Source organism: Pelophylax lessonae, assembly GCF_965119305.1.
Source record: "Pelophylax lessonae genome assembly, chromosome: 1".
NCBI lineage: Eukaryota > Metazoa > Chordata > Amphibia > Anura > Ranidae > Pelophylax > Pelophylax lessonae.
This window is the reverse complement of record NC_138768.1, coordinates 88173857-88193955: the sequence shown is the minus strand read 5'-3', so window position 1 is coordinate 88193955 and position 20099 is coordinate 88173857. Positions and strand designations below refer to the sequence as shown.

The window sequence follows — 20099 nt, the reverse complement described above, 5'->3', positions numbered from 1 at the left end:
CTGGGATGTATAAAAAAGGGGATTCACTCCAGAAATAAAGAGATTATTCTCCCGCTCTACAAGACTCTGGTCCGGCCACATCTGGAGTATGCTGTCCAGTTCTGGGCACCGGTCCTCAGGAAGGATGTGCTGGAACTGGAAAGAGTCCAGAGAAAGGCAACAAAAATAATTAGGGGAATGGAGGACATCAGCTATGAGGAAAGACTACAAGCACTGAACCTATTCTCTCTGGAGAAGAGACGAGGAGGGATATGATATCAATGTACAAATTCTGTACTGGCGACCCTAGCATAAGGAACAAACTATTCAGAGAAAGGAGATGCAATAAGACACGTGGCCACTCACTAAAACTAGAGGAAAAGCGGTTTAACCTTAAAGTGCGTAAGGGGTTCTTCACTGTAAGAGCGGTAAGGATGTGGAATTCTCTTCCACAAGCAGTCGTATCAGCAGGGAGCATTGATAGTTTCAAAAAAACTGTTAGATGGACACCTTAGAGACCACAACATACAGGGGTATACAATGTACTGTTAAAAGCAAACACACACACACACATCATAGGTTGAACTGGATGGACTGGTGTCTTTTTTTCCAACCTCACTAACTATGTAACTATGTGCTCTGTTTCTTACAGGACGCTATGCATTGGTGGTCGCTGGAGACATTGCTGTGTACGCCACAGGAAGTGCCAGGCCAACTGGTGGAGCCGGAGCTGTTGCCATGCTTGTGGGTCCAAATGCCACTCTTGTTTTAGAAAGAGGTTAGTGGTTTTATATGGGGAAAAAAAATCTTGTGTATACAGAAGAACTGTGCTGGTATAAGTGCCGGAAAGGGCAGAGTATAACTTTCTCAATTTATTACTGACTAGCAAACAAACACGTTCTACAATCCTGTAAATAAAATCCTATTGGTATAAATGTAGAATACTGTATACAGAGTTCGTCGGTCTTGGGAATGTAACGTATAGTGCAGGAGTTTGTGGTGTCAGTAAATTTGACAATTGCGCTCTTATATTTGCGGGTTTCTGCACAAATACACTGTTGCATTAGTGGTTTAAAAAATAATAAATTTTCCTTTTTATTAGGGCGCCCCTATTAACATTTAGTATGTTGATTCGCTTTTGCTCACTTTCCAACTGCTTCTCTCCCTATACAAGATGGTGGGAATCCAGAAGCAGCTTAAAACATTAGAGCAGGTAATGCAACTTGGGAAGAGGCCAAATTAGCTTTTCAGAAAGGCTTTGTTCACACAGAGCAATTTCATCCATGCGGGGCTGTGTTTTGCTGGCACAGGCATGCACAAGTGTTGCATGCATCCTTGTGCCGGCAGTCCCATTATTAGGATGTAGTGGCTGCATGGACACAGCAGCTGTGTCCCAAGATGAATGACATCCATGTGGATGTAGGTGCACAGCCCCAACTGCATCCAGGGTGAGTTCAGGGACACCCACCCACGTGGATGTAATATTAGGATGCAGTGAGGCTCCGTTTCCACTATTGCGGCTACAAAGTCATGCTACTTCTAGCGCGACTTTGTAGTGTAACTTGTTTGCGGCTTTCAGTGCGACTTGTCCCTCATTATAGAAGGAAGTCGCACTGAAGTCGGCCCAAAAGTAGTGCACAAACTATTTTTCAAGTCGCAGCAGTTAAAAGGGCCAAATTGAAATGAATGGCTTTTGACTTGCTGTGCGACTTGACGTGTCAAGTCACACAACAAGTCGCAATAGTGGAAACGGAGCCTGACTGTGTCTGTGTAGCCACTTAGCCCCAATAGACAACAATGGGACTGCCGGGACAAGAATGCATGTAACACATGTGCATCCCCGTGTCGGCAAAGCACAGCCCTGCATGGGGCACGGATGTAATCGCCTTGTGTAGGAGGCCTTAAATGATCTAAGAAGCATCTCCGACTGATTTCAAATTCAAGCTGCATTTTACTTATTGACACATGCCCTTGAAATATCACAGCTGGCTTCCTGAGAAATTGTATCAATGCTTCCTTGTAAGAAGTAATAATCTCCAATAAAATGTAATTTATGCTTTGAAGTGCTCAGTGTCTCTTTAGTTGCATAGGGAAAGCAGTACAAGTAGATGATGCTCTGTAGAATCTCATGTTTGGACCAAAATTTTTCTTCTGGGAATTTTATGTGATGAACAGTTTGTTGCTTTTCTAGTAGGTAGAAGGTCATCGAGGTTTATTTTACAGTCTGCCTTCCAGATGGCTTACATTTTTTTTCCATACCTTTTAATAGGTTTACGTGGCACACACATGCAGCATGCCTACGACTTCTACAAGCCTGACATGGTGTCTGAGTATCCTGTTGTGGATGGGAAATTATCCATCCAGTGCTACCTGAGTGCGCTGGACCGCTGCTATTCCACCTACCGCAGGAAGATCAAAGCACAATGGCAGAAAGGTTGGTTGTTTCCTGCCCATTATTCCATGCCTTCCTTTCTATAGATATTCAAGAATCTAATATAGTATTTATCTCTCTCAGAGGGGAACGATAGACCTTTCACCCTGGAAGATTTTGGCTTCATGATCTTTCACTCTCCATACTGCAAGCTGGTCCAGAAGTCTTTTGCACGCTTATTGCTCAATGATTTCATTAGTGACTCCACCCCAGACACCGAAAGTGGCATATATACTGGCTTGGACTCCTTCCGGTAAGAGTTCATTATTATGTAATTTATTGTAAGGATAAATAACACCCAGTAGTGACAACCCTCTCCACTGCAAGGACTACTTTCAACACACTTGAACTAGAACTAAAGGCAGAAGCTTTTATTTGGAATGGAGTAAAGCCTCGTACAGACACACCGATTGTTGGCCGTGAATTTTCGGCCAACGTCCGATTGGCCGATTGTCGGCTTGTTAGTATGATGCTTCCGACAACCGACTGCGACTTTTCGGCTGAACAAAATCTGGTGTGCATGCTATAAAATTTTTGTTGGCCGTCAACAGAACGGCCGATTGTTCTTCTTCAGTAAGTACAGATTTCGGCAGACAAAAATCTGATGAGCAAGACTGGGCATGCTCAGAGAAGAAAAAACACACGGAAAGTAAACCAGAACATGACATCACTTCTGCAGTTGGTTGTTGTTGGCCGACAAAATTTGTGTGCAGTCTAGAGCACATTCCAACCAACACAACAACACTGGACAAAAGACGGCCGATCGGTCGGCCAACAATTGGTGCGTGTGTACGAGGCTTAAGGCAGGGGTATAACCCATGCAAGATTTATTTATTTATTTTATGCGTCCCCCTCCAATTGGGGAGATCTCACTTTATTTCTTGTCCTATAACCAAGAGGAAATGCAAGGACATTTCTTCAAAGTGAGGGTATCCCTGGTTGTAACCAGAACTAAGGTCCCCATTGGAAATGTGCTCTCTATTCCTCTTTTGGAATTTCCTTTTACTTTCACTCTTGGTGAGAACGGTAAAAAGAGAGGTTGCCACAGACAGAAAAAATTATCTGACATGTTCTAATCTCTCTCTATCCAAAACTAAAAAAGGTTTTCGCCTATAGTTATACTTTAGAGTAGTAGTAGTTTTGACAGTATAACCAAACAGGCTATGTTTTTTTTAGTCCCCCAAGTCCTACTTTTATAGAAGCCACAGACTAGTGTGCATGTACTACAATGAGGATGAGCAGCAAGCCTAAAACAGCTGTGTTCATCTAGAAATTGAACGACTTTATAATGTGTGGGCTGTGTGTGTGCTATAAACCAGTAGTTCTGGGTGCAGGGTTGGTCCGGTGACTCTCACCTTTGTTCCACTCCACTATCCAAAAATTAGAAGCAAACTTAACTTCACTTTTTGGGTTTGTTACAAAAGTGAGGAATGCAGATTTTTGTTGTATGAAGAATTAACTGTATTATTTCTGTAAGCTGCAGAAGTGTTTTTGCAAACCATAGTAAATTATTTTTGATGGAAAACAAAATTGAGTGTGTTTTTTAAAATGAAAATCATATGTATGAATTAGATAGAGATTTTTTGATAGGTGTTCAAAAATTTTTTTTTTTTACAAAACAATCTATTTGCAAGACTTGGGGTAGTTGTGTAGCACAGTCACTACACTGATACTTGTATGTGCTGTCTGTAAATTTCCCAGTCACCAGTCAGAGCTGCCTACCTGCACTATGATGATCGGGTCTACGTGGTACCTGAAAATGCTGCAGTATGCATGCTTTGTATCTCCTATCTGCTCTTCTCATTCTCTGCTGACTTTTTAAAGCACTTTATGTCTGAAGATATCCATAATCTGCTTTCTCCCAAATATTCACCAGAGCCCACAATACTTTGATTATAGGGTTAACCCACCATTACAGGATAAAAAATATAAAGGTGAGCTAACACCAGACACCATCTCCCCGCTCCTGTTGTACTTGCCTCCGGGGTTGCTGAGCTGTCAGCACCCCTGCAGCCAATCCAGCAGTCTGGGGATCTGAAATTCCTGCCCTTCTCCATCAGTGCTTCCAGTGTGGACCAGATCAATTATGGTTGGTCAGTGCCATTACTGTAACCCACACTGACCAATCAGAATAAATATGTTCTGTGTTAGAAACTCTGAAATTCAAATCCTTGGACGGCTGGATCGGCTGCGAGGGGGCTGACGGCTGTACTAGCAGGGAGGGTGTTCAGTGTTGGCTCACCTTTTTTTTTTTTTTTTTTTTTTTTTTTTCTGCAAAGGTGAATTGACACTTTAAAGGATAAGTTCACCTTTTGTAACATGTTACACCCTGATACACCTGTGTTCAGGGTGTAACATGTTACTGTTGTAGCAGCCCCCACACTCCCCGATCTTCCGCTGTGACAGGGTTCCAAGATGGCTGCTTGATCTTGAAGGCCAGCACCAGGCTGGCAGCTGATCACCCAGTGTGGGCTCCTGAGGCTTCTTTTCCTCTTGTCTTGGGCTGCCACAGCTCCCAGGAGGACCCTGCTAAATCCCATGGCCGTAGGAAACAAGTGCTAGGCCCGCTCTCGCCCGCCACCGACCACCTGGTCCTCGATGGCATCATCCAAGATGGCGACTGCTCCTTCCCAGCCGATGCCACATGGAGCCTGTTTTTCTGGAAACACTGACCCTGCAAACTCACAAGCTGCACCCCAGGATTTACTGTCTTAGAACAGACTCTGGATGATCTGCTGGTTTCACAGCCACTACATTCCCTGGTTAGTCCGGCTGTTTCAGACCCCATACACGGTCCTCCCCCATGGAGGACATGGATCAGCAGACTTTATTCACAAGATTCTCAGCATTATTGGATCAGGGTCTGGATAAAAATGGAGAAGCAGATTACGACTATCAAAGCAGATTTGCGGGGGCTGGGGGCTCCCATAGACACTATTAAGACCAAGCTAGAGGTACTAACCAAAATACAGCTTGCATTGAGAGTCTCCAACAACGATAAGAGCAAGCCCTGGCAAAAATTGATGACCTGGAAAATAGATCTTGCAGATAGAATTTCTGCATACAGGGCCTGCTGTTCCTTTTTAGCCAGACCCTGGTCCAATAATGCTGAGAATCCTGTGATAAAGTCTGCTGATCCATGTCCTCCATGGGGGAGGACCGTGTATGGGATCTGAATGCCAGAAATGTAGTGGCTGTGAAAGCAGCAGATCAGCCAGAGTCTGTTCAATCAGCAACTCAGTCAGAGCAAAGCCATCTTGAGAGAGGAGTCCAAGCCTTAGCAAGAGGGCTTCTAACCGGGCCTTTCAGCCCCAAGGTCCCACTACTATAAAACCAAGGAACTGGTGATGCAGAAAGTTAGAGAAGTTTCCACTTTATCCCTCGTGGGCCATGATATCCAAGTGTTTGGGGACATCTTCCCTTTTACGTCTCAAACGCAGAACCCTCAAACCACTACTGGTGGTTCTGACCCATAAAGCGATAAAATACAGATGGGAATTTCCCTTCCGTTTCTCCTTCACACATGCCAATCGACAGCACTCTTGTCTTCCTTCGCGGAGTAAGAAGCCCTCTTGCTACGGCTCAGACTCCTCGCTCAAGATGGCTTTGCTCTGAGATCCCCCTCTCCTGCTAGCCCGGATCGTCCTGGAGGTTTGGTTTGCCCGCTCTCTCTGTTTTTGGCATCAAGCTTCCTCTGGTTGCTCTGGCTCGTCTAGACCCCCTTGAGGCTCTCAGTTCCTGATGGCAAGAGGTCGCACTCCCACTTCCATCCCTCATCCCTTTGGCTGCCGGGAACGATGGAATTATATATATTCAGGCTTTTTGCCCGATTTTCATGCCACGCCCGTTTGAGCCGCAAACCTACCTTGTCCTGGCCTTGGGACTTATTTCTGTCCTCTGGCTATGGTGTTCTTGTACATATTTGTTCTTTTTCTTCTTCACCTCCTTCTGTTTTCCCCTAACTTTTATTCTCCCTTTCCCCTGGCTTCTCCTCTTTCCTCTTTTTTTTATCTTTTTCTACCTTTTTGGACACTGGTAGTCTTCAGGGTGATATAATTTTTTTTTTTTTTTGTGCATTAAGTTGTAGTGAAAACCATTCTGAGGGCACGTTGAATGTATCTTGTTTTACGGCTTCAGGTGTCTGAACTAGGACTGCTATATAATTGTCACAAGATTGATTTGTTTTGGATGTTAGTACCTTGTGCTAAGTTTGCTGCTGTAATGTCAACTTGTTCTGAATACAGAAACATTTTATTATTTTTGAACGTAAAAGAAAGAGTTCTGTGTGTGCAATGCTTTGCAGGTCGTTTAAAAAAAATAAATAAATAAATAAAATGCATTTTTTTTTTTTTTTTTTTTACATGCAAAAGGATGTTTTTATTTTTTATAAAAGTGAACTACAGTAGGCGCCGGTTCACATTACCGCGACGCTACTTCGGGTGGCGACCTCCGAGGTCGCGGTGCGAGCAGCGCGCCGCGACCTCGGAGCGGCCGCCACGGACTTCATAACATTGAAGTCTATGCAGGTCGCCTCCTGGTCGCCCCAAAGAAGCTCCGGACCCTTTTTCTAGGTCGGAGCGACTTGTGTCGCTCCTATTAGAACGGATCCGCAGCTTCCCTATGGGAGGCGACCAGGTCGCCTCACAGGTCGCCCTAGTGTGAACCGAGCCTTAAACCTTGGTTTTGAGAGTAACTTGGTTTGAGAGCGCTTTGCAAGACCAGCACATTTTTTAAATAAATTTTGACTTGATATACAAGTAGCGTCATGTATAAAAAAGAAGAGAGGAGCCTCTAAAGTGTAGCAATATGGTTACATTTAATGAAGGTTTAATATTTAGCAACTCACATGGTTGATGATTAAAACGGGCAGATCTAAGTATGCAGGCATCTGGGGTAAAGCTGTCCACATAGACCATCCTCTGCACAGCCATCTTCATCATCCCTTCCCCGCTGCACTCCACGAGTGATTCAAAGCCTCACTTTCAGATCACTCTACTGCAGGCTATTCTTCCCGGTCACAATTGCAGACTGACAGTGGTACAGTGGTGAGAGTTGGTGGTTCAGAAGATGGTCTATGTGGAAATCTTTACCCCGGATGCCTGCATACTTAGGTGTGCCTATTTTAATCAACCGTATGAGTTGCTAAATGTTGAACCTTCATTAGGTGTAACCATATTGCTACACTTAGAGGCGCCTCTCATCTCTCTTATATTCTGTAGCTCTGCTAGATTTTGCTTCTAATCCCCTTGGGAAGGCTGCATATTGTGGATGGACATTTTATGGTTACACAACCTATCACATTGCTATAATCTTTGTATATAGACTATAAACTGAAGGACTTGTGGAAGAAATCATCTGAGTTTCCATTATTACTTTTGGGGAAATTTTGCTTTGATATAAGAGTGCTTTGGATTACAAACATGTTTCCAGAACAAATTATGCTCGTAATTCAAGGTTTTTCTGTACTCCTTTAAACTTCCTTTATTCATTCTAGTACCAGCAGGTGGCTGCTGTCAGTATGAGCATATTCTGTACACTGACAACTGTCAGCCTCTAGAGGGAGCACATTCATGTAAGCAAGCCTAAGTGTTCTAATCCTGATCGAATTTACAGCCCGCTGCTGTTCTATGTCCTAAGTTGCCAAGAAACATTGCATAATAATAACCTCCCAGCAGCTCCAGGGCTCTTCCATTGCAAGTTGTCACACACAGCCTCATGGGGTGACACTGGTTCTGTCTCGGTGTTAGCCTTTGACATAGATCAAGTGTTGCACCATTGCAGCTGAGCATCAGCTATCGGCAGGAGGAGCGGGCCCAGAACTGCTAACAGGATGGCACAACACAACATTTCTTAATATATTGGGTTAAAGGACAGTTGGGAAAGTAGTGAAATATAGCTAAGGAATGCAAGCTTGTTTTAAATTCCGGTGTCTAATTGATCTGATTTCTTCTGGCAGGGATGTAAAGCTGGAGGACACATACTTTGACCGAGATGTGGAGAAGGCTTTTCTGAAGGCCAGCTCTGAGATGTTCAATCGTAAGACAAAGGCCTCACTGCTGGTGTCCCGGGAGAACGGGAACATGTACACACCTTCTGTGTATGGCTGCCTGGCCTCTGTGATCGCTCAGTGAGTGCCCTCTCTTCTTAGGGATGTTAATGTGCGGTGCAAACAAATTGTTTTGCTGCTAAGTCTCACCTGCTGTTTTTTGTTGCAGACATTCTCCCCAGGAGCTGGCTGGACAGAGGATTGGGGCCTTCTCATATGGCTCTGGCTTTGCTGCTACATTGTACTCTATAAGAGTTACTCAAGATGCCACGCCTGGTAAGATTTATCCTTCTGCTGCAAACTTGCTATTGTCTCGGTGCTGTTTGATACATTATAAAAGATAAAATTTCTAGACTAACAGCTCTTGATATTACTCCAGCCGCACCCTCCTCTCTCTTTATTTTCTTTGTGGCATCTAGAAGGGTTAGAACAGGGGTGCTCAACCTCTAGCCCACCCTCTGATGTGGCCCACGATCTCAAACCATGGAAGCACATGCCCATGCTCTGGGATGGTGGATCAGCAAGTCCAGATTGTAATCAACGGGTTTCCGACCTGCCATCCCAGAGCATCTGAGTGCGTGGAGCCAGAAGAGGAGGAAGAAGCGGCTCCTGTCCCAGGCTGAGTGATACCAAGTGCATTTAGCCTGGGACCTTTCTAGAAGCCTGGAGAGCGATGCCAGCAAATGCTGGAAGAGGAAAAGGTCAGTGTAATAAACATTTTACACTGCACTTTTGCAATGGGCACCCTTTTTAAAAAAGGGTTATTGGGCTGCTTTCACACTGACCTGCTGCACCTCTGGCTTTCCTGCAAGTTAACTGCACTGAGCCACAGACTTCCTTCTATTCCATCCTGTGAGTTTGGTGCGCTTTTCAGAAACCACACCCACAAGATGTAATGGAAATCTATGGAAAAGCTCAGCTGACCCTCAGGAAAGCCGTAGGTGCACTGTGCTTCTAAACCCAAGCACATCAGTGTGAAAGCAGCCTTAGAACAGTAAGGGCTCATTTACATATTTTACATTAGCAGTTTGGGGGGGGGGGGTAAAACCCCAAGGTTTTTTGTGGCCAGTGATTTATATTTTCACGGTGATCGGAACCTCAAAGCACAAAATGTACTCCGTATGCTGTCTCCTTCACTTTCAAACTAATATAAAATGAAGATATTTGTGAAGGTCTTGTATACTGTAATTCTTGGTATCATTGGCATCATTAATAGGCAAGTGCAGAGAGAGGAAGAGCTCACTGGAGGAACTTCATAGCGCTAAATGTATACATAAAATTGTCTTTTCACTGTCAGCCTAATATAAAAATGAAGGGTGAAAGTCTTGTGTACTGATAACAATTATTTGCATTATATTGCTAGAAACAAACTAAAGTTTCCCGTCAGGTAAACTGAATTGTGTTTGTACATATCCACCAGGCTCCTCTCTGGACAGACTGACATCCAGCCTTTCAGATCTGAAAGCAAGACTGGACTCCAGGAGAAACGTTTCCCCCAGCCTGTTTGCTGACAACATGAAGCTAAGGGAAGACACTCATCATTTAGGTACGGGTCCGCCATGTTTTCCAGATAAGTGTATTGGAGGGGTAAACTTGGTCATATAATAAAATGCACTTTAATTGATCCAAGTTTCATTTGTAAAATTACCTACTTTTACCTATTGACTTGTTAGACTATCTGTTGAGATCACTGATGATCCCTAGTACTAGCAATCTTCCTCTTTGTTCTCCGCACCCTCCCCTTGCCTTAGAAGTTTATGCAACACCCCACGGACAGTTTGGCCTGAGAGCAGTTGGATTGCATCTTTGCAGAATCTATGGACAGTGTATAGCAGCAGCCAAGAGGTTGTAAACCCAGTTAAACGGGGAAAAAAAAAAAACACTAAGACAAAGGCATAAGGAGCTAGTATGCATCGCATACTAGCTAATTATGAAATACCTTAGAACGAAGCCTGCACACCCCTGACACGGCCGACATCTTCCCCGGGCGGGCTCGGGTGCTGTGATTGGCCTGGAGCCACCAGTCACGTCGCAGGCCCTGAAGAAATTACATTGGCGGCCGTTCCTTCAGAGCGCATGCCGTGATAACATTATTGGCGCAGTGTACAGTAAATATCTTCTAAACTGTGCAAGTTTAAGAGATATTTACAGTACCTATAGGCTTGCCTATAGGTACGAACACACAAGAGGAGTTTACTTCCTCTTAAAATTGTCGAATAAGGACCTCTTGCTCTTTGGATTTCAGGAGTATTCACAATAACTTTTATGTAACGCTGCCGACAGTGATTTGTTTGCACTTGTCTGTGGCAAAGTAATAAACCCCCTACACTCGCCCTGCCACTACTGATCAAGAACTCTCACCAACTGCTATTGTTTGCACAGCAACCAAAAGACCCACATCTCACTGCAGACAGCTGATTGGCAGTTTTGGGTTGCCCTTGGAAACCCATTGCTTCTCAGTGGATTTTGTAGGCCACGCTGTGCCATGTGCTAAATGGAACCCTGTTATACCTGTGGGCTTCTGAAGGCAAGGGGTATTGATAAGTAGAATACTAGTATTCCTAAAAAAGGTGACTGTTTTTTTTTTTTTGTTTTTTTTTTTTTTAGAAGAAATGGACCCCAATGTCTTTAACCACTTGCCGACCGCCGCACGACTATCTACGGCGGCGGTCAGCCCCTCACAGGCAAAGTGACGTAGGTCTACGTCGCTCGCCTGTGAGGGTTTAGGGAGCGAGCGCGCGCCGCCGGAGGCGCGCTCCCGCGTGGTCACGGACCCCCCCGCGCGTGTGACCGGCGGACCCGATCGCCGCCGGCCACTCTGCGATCGGCGGGGGAGAGGGAGAAAGTCAGGCAGCTTGTGTAAACAAGCTGCCTGTCATTCTCCTCTCTGTATGAGAGATGATCACATGGATCTACTATGTAGATCCATTGATCACTCTGCATACAGTTGAAGCCACAGCCAATCACAGTTAGAATCACGCCCCTAGGGACACACACAGCCCCTCCCTCTCAAATAAAGTTAACCCCTTCACTACCAGTGTATTTTTACAGTAACAGTGCATATATATAGCACTGATTACTGTAGAAATGTCACTGGTAACCCCAAAAGTGTCAAAAATGTCAGTCAAGGGTCCGATCTGTCCGCCGCAATGTCGCAGTACCGCAAAAAAAATCGCAGATCGCCGCCATTACGCGTTAAAAAAAAAAACAACAAAAATGACAAAAATCTTTCCCTTTGTTAGTAAACGCAATAACTTTTGCGCAAACCAATCAAAATACGCTTTTTGCGATTTTTTTTTTACCAAACATATGTAGCATAAAACAAATTGGCCGAAAATATTAAAAAATTTTGATTTTTACATTTTTTTTGGGGGAATTTCATATAAAAAAAAAGGGAAAAATATTGCTATTTTTGCAAAATTTACGCTCTTTTTTTGTTTATAGCGCGTGATCAAAAAATCGCACAGGTGATCAAATACCGCCAAAAGAAAGCTCTGTTTGTGGGGAAAAAAAGGACGCCAAATTTGTTTAGGTACAGCGTCGCACGACCGCGCAATTGTCCGTTAAAGTCACGCAGTGCCGAATCGCAAAATACCCTCTGGTCGTTTAGCAGCCAAATCCTCCGGGGCTTAAGTGGTTAAACTATGCTACAACAAATAAAATGTGCAACAGAATCTGTATACATAGGGGTTTATTTATTAACCTTTATTGGATGAGTATCACATACATTTGTGCAGGCTGAATGACCTTTCCCTCTCTGTTCTAGATTCATTCTTATGGTTGTCAGCTCCTTCTAGTGACCAAAATGTGGTAATTTTCTCACATTTTCTAGTTAAGAAAAAGTATACTGCATTTTGGCCACTGGGTGGAGCTGACGATCATGGGAATTAATCTGTTTGGGGAAAATGTGTCCAGTCTGCACAAATGTGACATTCAGCCAATGAATCTTCAGCTATAGATAGGGCAGAACCTACTCAAAAAACATGTAATTATACATAACTTGAATACGAATTTGTTGGAAAGGTGTTTTTTTGTTTTGTTTTTTATCTTTATTCTTTGGACCATAGAGATGTTCTCTTTAGGTGGCTCTTTTAGCTGATACAGAATACAGATCGAGGAAAAGAAAATCAAATCCTAGTTAATGTTTTTGTATTTCTGAACTGTTTCACCCCTGTGCTAAACTTGTTGCCATATCTTTTGCCCCTGCAGCAAGCTACATACCTCAGGGCTCAGTGGACGACCTGTTTGCTGGTACATGGTACTTGGTGCGGGTGGATGAGAAGCACAGGAGGTATTATGCACGTAGCTCTCTACTAAATGATGGACCCTTGGAGGCCGGACTAGAATCCGTCCATTCAACCAATTCTAGTGAGGTAAGGGATAATGTTTGTAAAATATATGGTGATGGTTTAAAGTGGAACTAAACCCATTGATCTAATGGTTTCAAAAATCCAGTTACATTCAAAAATGTAACTGTCCCATTAGCTTGTGCTCTAAAAACTGTCAAACCATCGAATAGAAGGTATCATAACTGATCACATGTGCAGTATCATGCCAGTTGAAGATCAAACGGAGGCAAAGATGGAAACTTCCTTGGCTGAAAAGGATTGGAGGGTTTAGTTTTTGTTTTTAGTGATTGCAGTTGAAGTGTGCCTAAAATATAATTTAGTTCTTAGGAGTTTGTCAGATGTCCTTATGATTTAAAGCGGTGTTCCAGCCTCCCCCTCCAAAAATTAAAAGTCAGCAGCTACGCATACTGTAGCTGCTGACTTTTAATATTAGGACACTTACCTGTCCTGGAGTCCAGCAATGGCGGCACCGCAGCCGATGTTTCCATCAGCTGTCGGTTGCTGCCGCCGCCATTGCCGGTGAGGGAACCCGGCAGTGAAACCTTACGGCTTCACGGGCGGGACCCTAATGCACATGCCCACTGTGCATTCGGATTGGCTCAGCGGCGGGGGAAGGAGGAGGGAGGCCAAACATCCGGGGGACAGTGCCGCGGCACCCTCTCCCGGAAGTGGGGAACGGGTACATGTAAAAAATGGGTACCCCTCCTCCCCCCTAAAAGGTGCCAAATGTGGCACAGGGGAGGGGGGGGGGGGATGAAAGCAGATGAGCGAAAGTTCCACTTTTGGGTGGAACTCCGCTGTAAATAGCTGTAGATTTCAGACGCAGTAGAGAATTTGCTAGCATCCACAGTTTGTGTTGAACGTTTTCATGAGTTTCCCCCTTTTCCTATGAAAGCTGAATAGCAGGCAATGACTGGGCCATTTCAGGCACTCTATATCTTCCTTTTTTTTTTAATGTTTTTTCTTCTTCCTAAACTGAGGTCTTTACAAGGGAATTTGGTCAGAGAGAATAAGGAGACTGACAAGTACTTTTTGAAAATGCTGGTTGACTGGCTGTTAGACTGAGCCAATAATGTCAATACTTGTTACAGTACATGTCTTTCTCAGTCCTACTGTCACTCTGTACACTGTATATTTTATGTGATCTTTGTGTTAACTTGCTCATGAGTTTACTTTTTGTTCAACAGCACTTCCCAAGTCCTGCTAAGAAAGTGCCAAGAATCCCCACAGCATCAGAAGCTGAGGCCATCTCCGTGAGCAATGGAGAGCATTGACCTGAACTGCGCTGGATCTACGCGTTTCATCGCTGACAGCCAGCACCTTTTTCCAAACAGGCTACAGAAAATAGAACGGTTATAGAGGGGCTATAAATAACTATTGTAAATACTAAGAGAGCTTAAAGCTCACCTGTCTTCAAAATTTTTTATACAATTTAAGGAAGGGGGGAGAATGGATTAGATGCTTAATGTGTTTGTTTAGCGCACAGTCAGGCTTATGTAATGCGGTGTAAAAAGTAAAGCAACCTACCAGATTTCCTCTGACCATTCTAAAAATAAGTAGTTTTCTGATTGATTGCTGTGGGTTATTGCCTTGTTGAAAGCCTGAAAGTTTAAGGTCAATGTGGCAAAGTGTTGCTAAACAAAACAGCCAATCGGAAATCCTCTTTAAATGGTCAGATTACACTAAATTGAAGAAGCTGAGTATATCGTTGCTTGTTGCACAGATTTATTATATAAGCTCCTAATACTTTTGCTCATCTCGGACAGAGTCTGTAGATTTTCCAGTGTGCCCACTTTCTGCCCTAGAGGTGGTAGCATTGATTGCCTCTGTCATGTCATTTTGAAGCACTTTACACCTTACGGTCTGCAGTAGATGAACAGCAGTCATGTACTGTTTAAACGCACTTACTTTAGCAGTCACAAACCATGTACCTCTTACAGTATTTATTTTCTCATTACTGGCTTGATGAGTTTTGTATGTGCAATTGTGGAACGTCACCCCAGGCAGAAGCTTTGCTGATCACACTGGTGCTAAACTTTTGGGTTGCAACCCTATTAGTATGTAAAAAATAATGTAGAAAATGAATGTAAATTTACTTCTTACTTTGGTAAAATTTGTTTTGTATGTGTTTTTGTATAGAAGGGCCAGTACAAGCCAATTTGTATAAATTAAGCCTTTATGAAAGAGCAACTGAAAATGGATTGTTTCATATTGGATGGAATGAGGTGGGGTCTTTACTGCCGAGAGGACCTCAACATAGATATGAACCCCAATGTGCTGAGGCTGACCGACTGTGCTTGGCTTTTTAGCTGAGCCAGCAGTGTCACAAACTAGGGGAAGCCTTCCTCTATTTCTATGTGGAAACCACTAGAGGGCTTATGAAACCATATTTTTTCCTACGTGGGTCCCTATTTTTTTTTTCTCAGTATAAATATATGTAGAACTCAAGCCAATGATTGAATTATCTTGGTTAAAAAACCTAGATTGGTCTGTCAGCCATATCAGACTTTGGGGAAGATCTCTCCGGTGGGTTCCAAAATTGTTTGTAAAGACCAAGTCAAGGCAGTAACTTAGCCCTACTAAACGAATATACCAAGCAATTTTATTTTTAATTGGTAACCATTCAACAGATATAAACTATATGTGCAACATGTCCCTTTACGTAAGTTCACACTTTTGTACAATGTCATGTACAGCTGATTGTGGACTAGTTTAATAATATTGGTCATTAAAGGATAAATTCACCTTTTGGGAACAGGTTACATGTTCCACCCATTTTTAGGGTAAAACATGTAAGGTGTTCCCACTCCTGCAGCCTTTCCCTGATATCCCCCCTCATTGTGACAGCAGACCAGGGATCTTCTCCCCCACACCCTCTGTCACAATTTAAAAAGAACAGGCAGAGCACCACATGGCTGCGTCATTCATTCATAGAGATCTGTGAATGGATGAATGAACTACAAGTACTGACAGTCATTGCAGCTTACGGCTTGTTCTCAATGAACTTCCAGGGTGCTAGTGAGCACTCGAGGTAGGTGATTAGGTCTTTCTGACATTATTTAACTGCCTGCCCGTACAAAGCACGAGCAGACAGATACAGTGGCAGTCTGCAGGAGCCAGGGACTGCACCCATGATCTGTTAAATCCCGGCTGAAATGCTTGGCAGGCTCCAAAAAAAAATGCACTTTTTTTTTTTTTCCCTGCAAAAAAAAAAATGTTCATTTATTTTAGAGAGTAAACTTAATCCTTTTAAAGTACTGATCAGAGGCTGACTGGTGTCTCCACATTAATTTAATTGACATGTTAGTTGTGTGCTGTACACAATCCCTTTGACATGAACATGTGGTTTTAGAAGCTCCTTTAATATAAGGCATCATGTATTTACTGGTCCTTTTACTGTACCTATTACCTGAGCTTGGTCATGGCAGCCATTTTGTTGGCTGAAGCCATAGTCCTAAGAATGCAGCTTGCTAGTCAATAGGAATCGGTGTCCTCTTTGGGGCATGGTTCACATTGACTTTGCTTGCGTTCTCAGAATTGGTGCTTGGCGCACAATAGGGTTGCCTGCAGTTTGCTGAGGTAAATGGTAAAGTTTCAAAAGAAAATATCACATTATGAAGCATATGATCTTCTATTAACAACAACATATTGGTATGTATGGATGGTTTCAGAAGGCATTTTCCAGCACTGCATGGAAAATCAAAGTCGCAGAGAGGATCTACCACTGTACTGAAGTTATGTCTCTTTATTTTAATAATGTTCATAGCACTAGCTCTCTTTTCTCTTTGTAAAGAGTGCTTGTGCTAGTTCCTGGCTCAAATAACGCACAATACTGATAACCCTACAATATTCAGACATAGCAGTTTGCAAGAGTGCATATAACCTAGTCTTTCTATTGTGTAATCAAACCACAGCCCTTGGGGAAAACTTATTCAGTGGAAATGGCGTCCTTTTTGAGCGTTGAACTGGTGACCCCGGTTCTGCAAGGCAAGAATTCAAACCACCATGTTTTTAAAATTCAAATAGACTGCCAATGAAAAGGTGGATCTACAAGGAAGCCTGGATATTTCTTCCTAGATCCTATTTTGTACTCTATACCAGGGATATGCAAAATGTGGCCATCATGCCTTATGGGGTGTCATGCTTGTGGCTGTCAGTCTTGCTATGCCTCTGCAGCAGCTGGAGGGCCACAGTTTGCATATCCCTGCTGTATACTCTTCCTTTCTAAAGCCTCGTACACACGAGTAGAAATTCGGCCGGGAAATTTCGTCCGACCGATCTGCTGATTTTCAGCTTGTTAGTATGGTGCTTCTGACAACCGACTCTGACTTTTCGGCCGAAAAAATCCTCATGTGCAGGCTATATAATTTTTGTCGACCGTCAAAACACGTCCGATTTTCGTCTCATTAGTACAGATTTCGATGGGGAAAAATCTTATGAGCAAGACTAGGCATGCTCAGAAAGAACACATACAAAGCAATCCAACACATGACATCACTTCTGAAGGAGAATTCGGTCGTGCGGGAAAATTTGTGTGCAGTCTAGAGCACATTCCAACCAACAGACACCACTCTGGACAAAAGACGGATGACCGGTCGGCGGAAATTCGTTGCGTGTGTACGAGGCTTTAATCTAAAGCCTCCAGTCTTGGCAGCTTCTCATGTATGCTATACAGCAGTTTTTCTGTTAGTGCTGTAAAGAATCTTTTGGAACACAGGCCATCTGATGGAGGGCTGCAAGGGGGCAAGACCAAGTGTTTGCCATAAGCTGTTTAGATCACTGGGAGTAAAGGAATGGATGTTGATCAGATTTATACTTTGATCACTCATTTGCTTGTCCAGCAGCCTTTGCACCCCACTGCTGTGGTTAATCTATCTGCATATAATTCACCCAAAATCTCTATAAAATGAAAGGCTTATGTGAGGAACTGCCTTCTGAAACCAAGCCTGTACATCTCCAAGAGCAGGCTTTTGACTCTGCTTCTTTTCCAAACACCACAGTGATATTTTTATTGCAAAATGTAATTGTAATTTTCTTTTGTGTAATTTTTCCTCTGATTTGTATTATACTTTTCTGTGTATGCTGCCGGTTTTGTACAGTTTAATATTTTGCAAGATTCCCTAAACAAATGTACAGTACACAAATGTAAGAATAGTGCTGATGTGTGACAATTGTTTGAAAACATATAGAAAATGGTCCTAATGTAACTTCTTCCAATGTGGAGAAATCAGAAATAACCTGCAGGTTATGTAAAAACTTTAAACAATAAAGTTTTCAACTATTTTATAAGCTGGCGGTCTTGGGGGTTTTTTTTGGTCAACTTTATCAAAATTTGGGTTTTAGTCCCTGAACACTAAAAGGCTGCTGGGAAGCCATGGAAGTTTGACAAGGTCAAAAATCCAAGAATGAAATGTGGCATCACATTGGCGTCAGGTTGTTGCTGTGGTTTGGACATACTTCCAAATAGAGTTCAGATGTTTCCACCAAAGGATGCTGTTAATGCTAAAGAATGCAAAGACATTTTGCAACAGTTTGCATCCTCTAGAACAGGCATCACTAAATGGCGGCCCGCGGGCCAAGTCCGGACCCAATCAATGTTCTGTCCGGCCCCGCAGCGGTCGCGCCATTTAGGATCTGTTTTTTCCCTCTGCCGCCGCTGCTGCAGCTGCAGCTCTGTCTTTACAGAACTAACATCGGAGGAGCAGCGCAGTGATTCACGGAGGACAGGGGCTGGTACAGTTAACTGATTGGTTGCTAGAACTGCCCTGTATTCTAGCAACCAATCAGTTACCTGGGGCAGGTCCCGCCCTCCGTGCATACCTTTGAGCACTTCCGATGTCAGCTGCTGTGCCTCCGATGTCAGCCACGCTGCCCTGTTTAAGGTAAGACAGGGAAGAGGCACTGCAAATGTAAAAGGGGAAAAGAGGGGGGATATCGAAGAGGCAGAAAAGTAAAGGAGTGATACGGTATGAAGGGGGATGGGGTTCTACAAAGGGGGGTGAGGATTAGAATGTGAAGGGGGGCTGGAGACTGCAGTGTGAAGGGGGGTTTGAAAAAAAAGGAGATGAGCACAGGAATGTCTGAGGGTGCTATAAAGGGGGTGAGGACAGGAATGTTAATGGGGGGCTGGGGACTGCAGTGTGAAGAGGGGCACAATAAAATGGGGGAGGACAGTTATATGAAGGGGGGTGCTATAAAGAGTATGAGGACAGGAATGTGAAGGGGGGGCTGGGGACTGCAATGTGAAGGAGGGGTACTATAAAGGGGGCGAGAACAGGAATGTGAAGGGTGGGTGATATGAAAGGGGCTTGGAATTGCAATTTAAAGTAGGGGGTGATATAAAGGGGGGCCGCTAACAAAAATGTGAAGGGTTGAGGACTGTAATGTGAAGGGGGGATGATGTACAGGGGGACTGAGAACACTGATATAATAAAAAGGATTGTGATGTGAAGGATTGTAGACTAGGTTCACATTATTGCGTAACGCGTGTAGGCGGCCCATTTATTTCAGTGGGCTGCCTTGTAAGCAGAAACGCAGAAAAATAAGTCCCTGACCTTTTTTTTTTCTTTTTAATTGCGCCGTACCAAGCTGCATGGTACTGCGGCACCATGTGATGTGGCACTCGTAAAGACGCGCCATGTTTGCGCATTGTGCAGAGGACGGTGCCATTGAGATCCAAACATATGATTCGGACCTCGGTTTGAAGAAAATTTTACCTACTGGACCTTCATGAATTTTAATTCATTACCCCTGCTCTAGAACATGGGTGTCCAACCTTTTGGCTTCTCTGGGCCACATTGAGTGTAGAGAAATTTTCTCGGGCCGCATATAAAATATATACTATAGTTAAGGTATATAAGTAATAAAACACTGCCGCGCCCTTCCCGCGCTGCCACCCCCCCCCCCCCCAACAATAATTTAACACAACTAGAGGATGATCCCTTCCAAGGCAGCCTCTGCCTACAGTTAGTTTGAAGCTGCTGTGGCCGTGGCCCCGACCCGACTTCCTTCCTCCCTAGCAAAAAAAAAGAATTGTCAGGGGGCAGTGGGCCGCATTGCCTGCGGTTCTGGGCCGCAGGTTGGACACGCCTGCTCTAGAATGATTGACTAGAGCCACCTTTATGATAATATAAGGTGGAGGAACCCTTGATATAACTTTCTGGTTTCAAGGCACTCCTGCTAATAATTACTATAACTCCATTGTATATATACAGTACATTGGTGAGATGGTCTCTGGAGGATATGCTTCTTACATTTGTGGCTGTTGGGAACATTTCCCCCTCACAGATGGCTA

At 43.7% G+C, this 20099-nt stretch overlaps 1 protein-coding gene across 4 annotated transcripts in view; it reads left to right on the top strand.

Moving 5' to 3' along the window:
* The window catches only part of HMGCS1 (3-hydroxy-3-methylglutaryl-CoA synthase 1), a 367459-nt gene extending 351875 nt beyond the window's left edge, over positions 1–15584 (top strand). For all 4 annotated transcript variants that reach the window (XM_082251656.1, XM_082251657.1, XM_082251658.1 and 1 more), the window contains exons 3-10: positions 632–757; positions 2249–2413; positions 2495–2663; positions 8367–8537; positions 8626–8732; positions 9877–10002; positions 12666–12829; positions 13993–15584. In XM_082251656.1, the coding sequence (XP_082107782.1) occupies positions 632–757; positions 2249–2413; positions 2495–2663; positions 8367–8537; positions 8626–8732; positions 9877–10002; positions 12666–12829; positions 13993–14079 (1115 nt within the window). In that variant the 3' untranslated portion in view covers positions 14080–15584. The remainder of the gene's footprint in view (positions 1–631; positions 758–2248; positions 2414–2494; positions 2664–8366; positions 8538–8625; positions 8733–9876; positions 10003–12665; positions 12830–13992) is intronic.
* The last annotated feature ends 4515 nt before the right edge of the window (positions 15585–20099 follow it).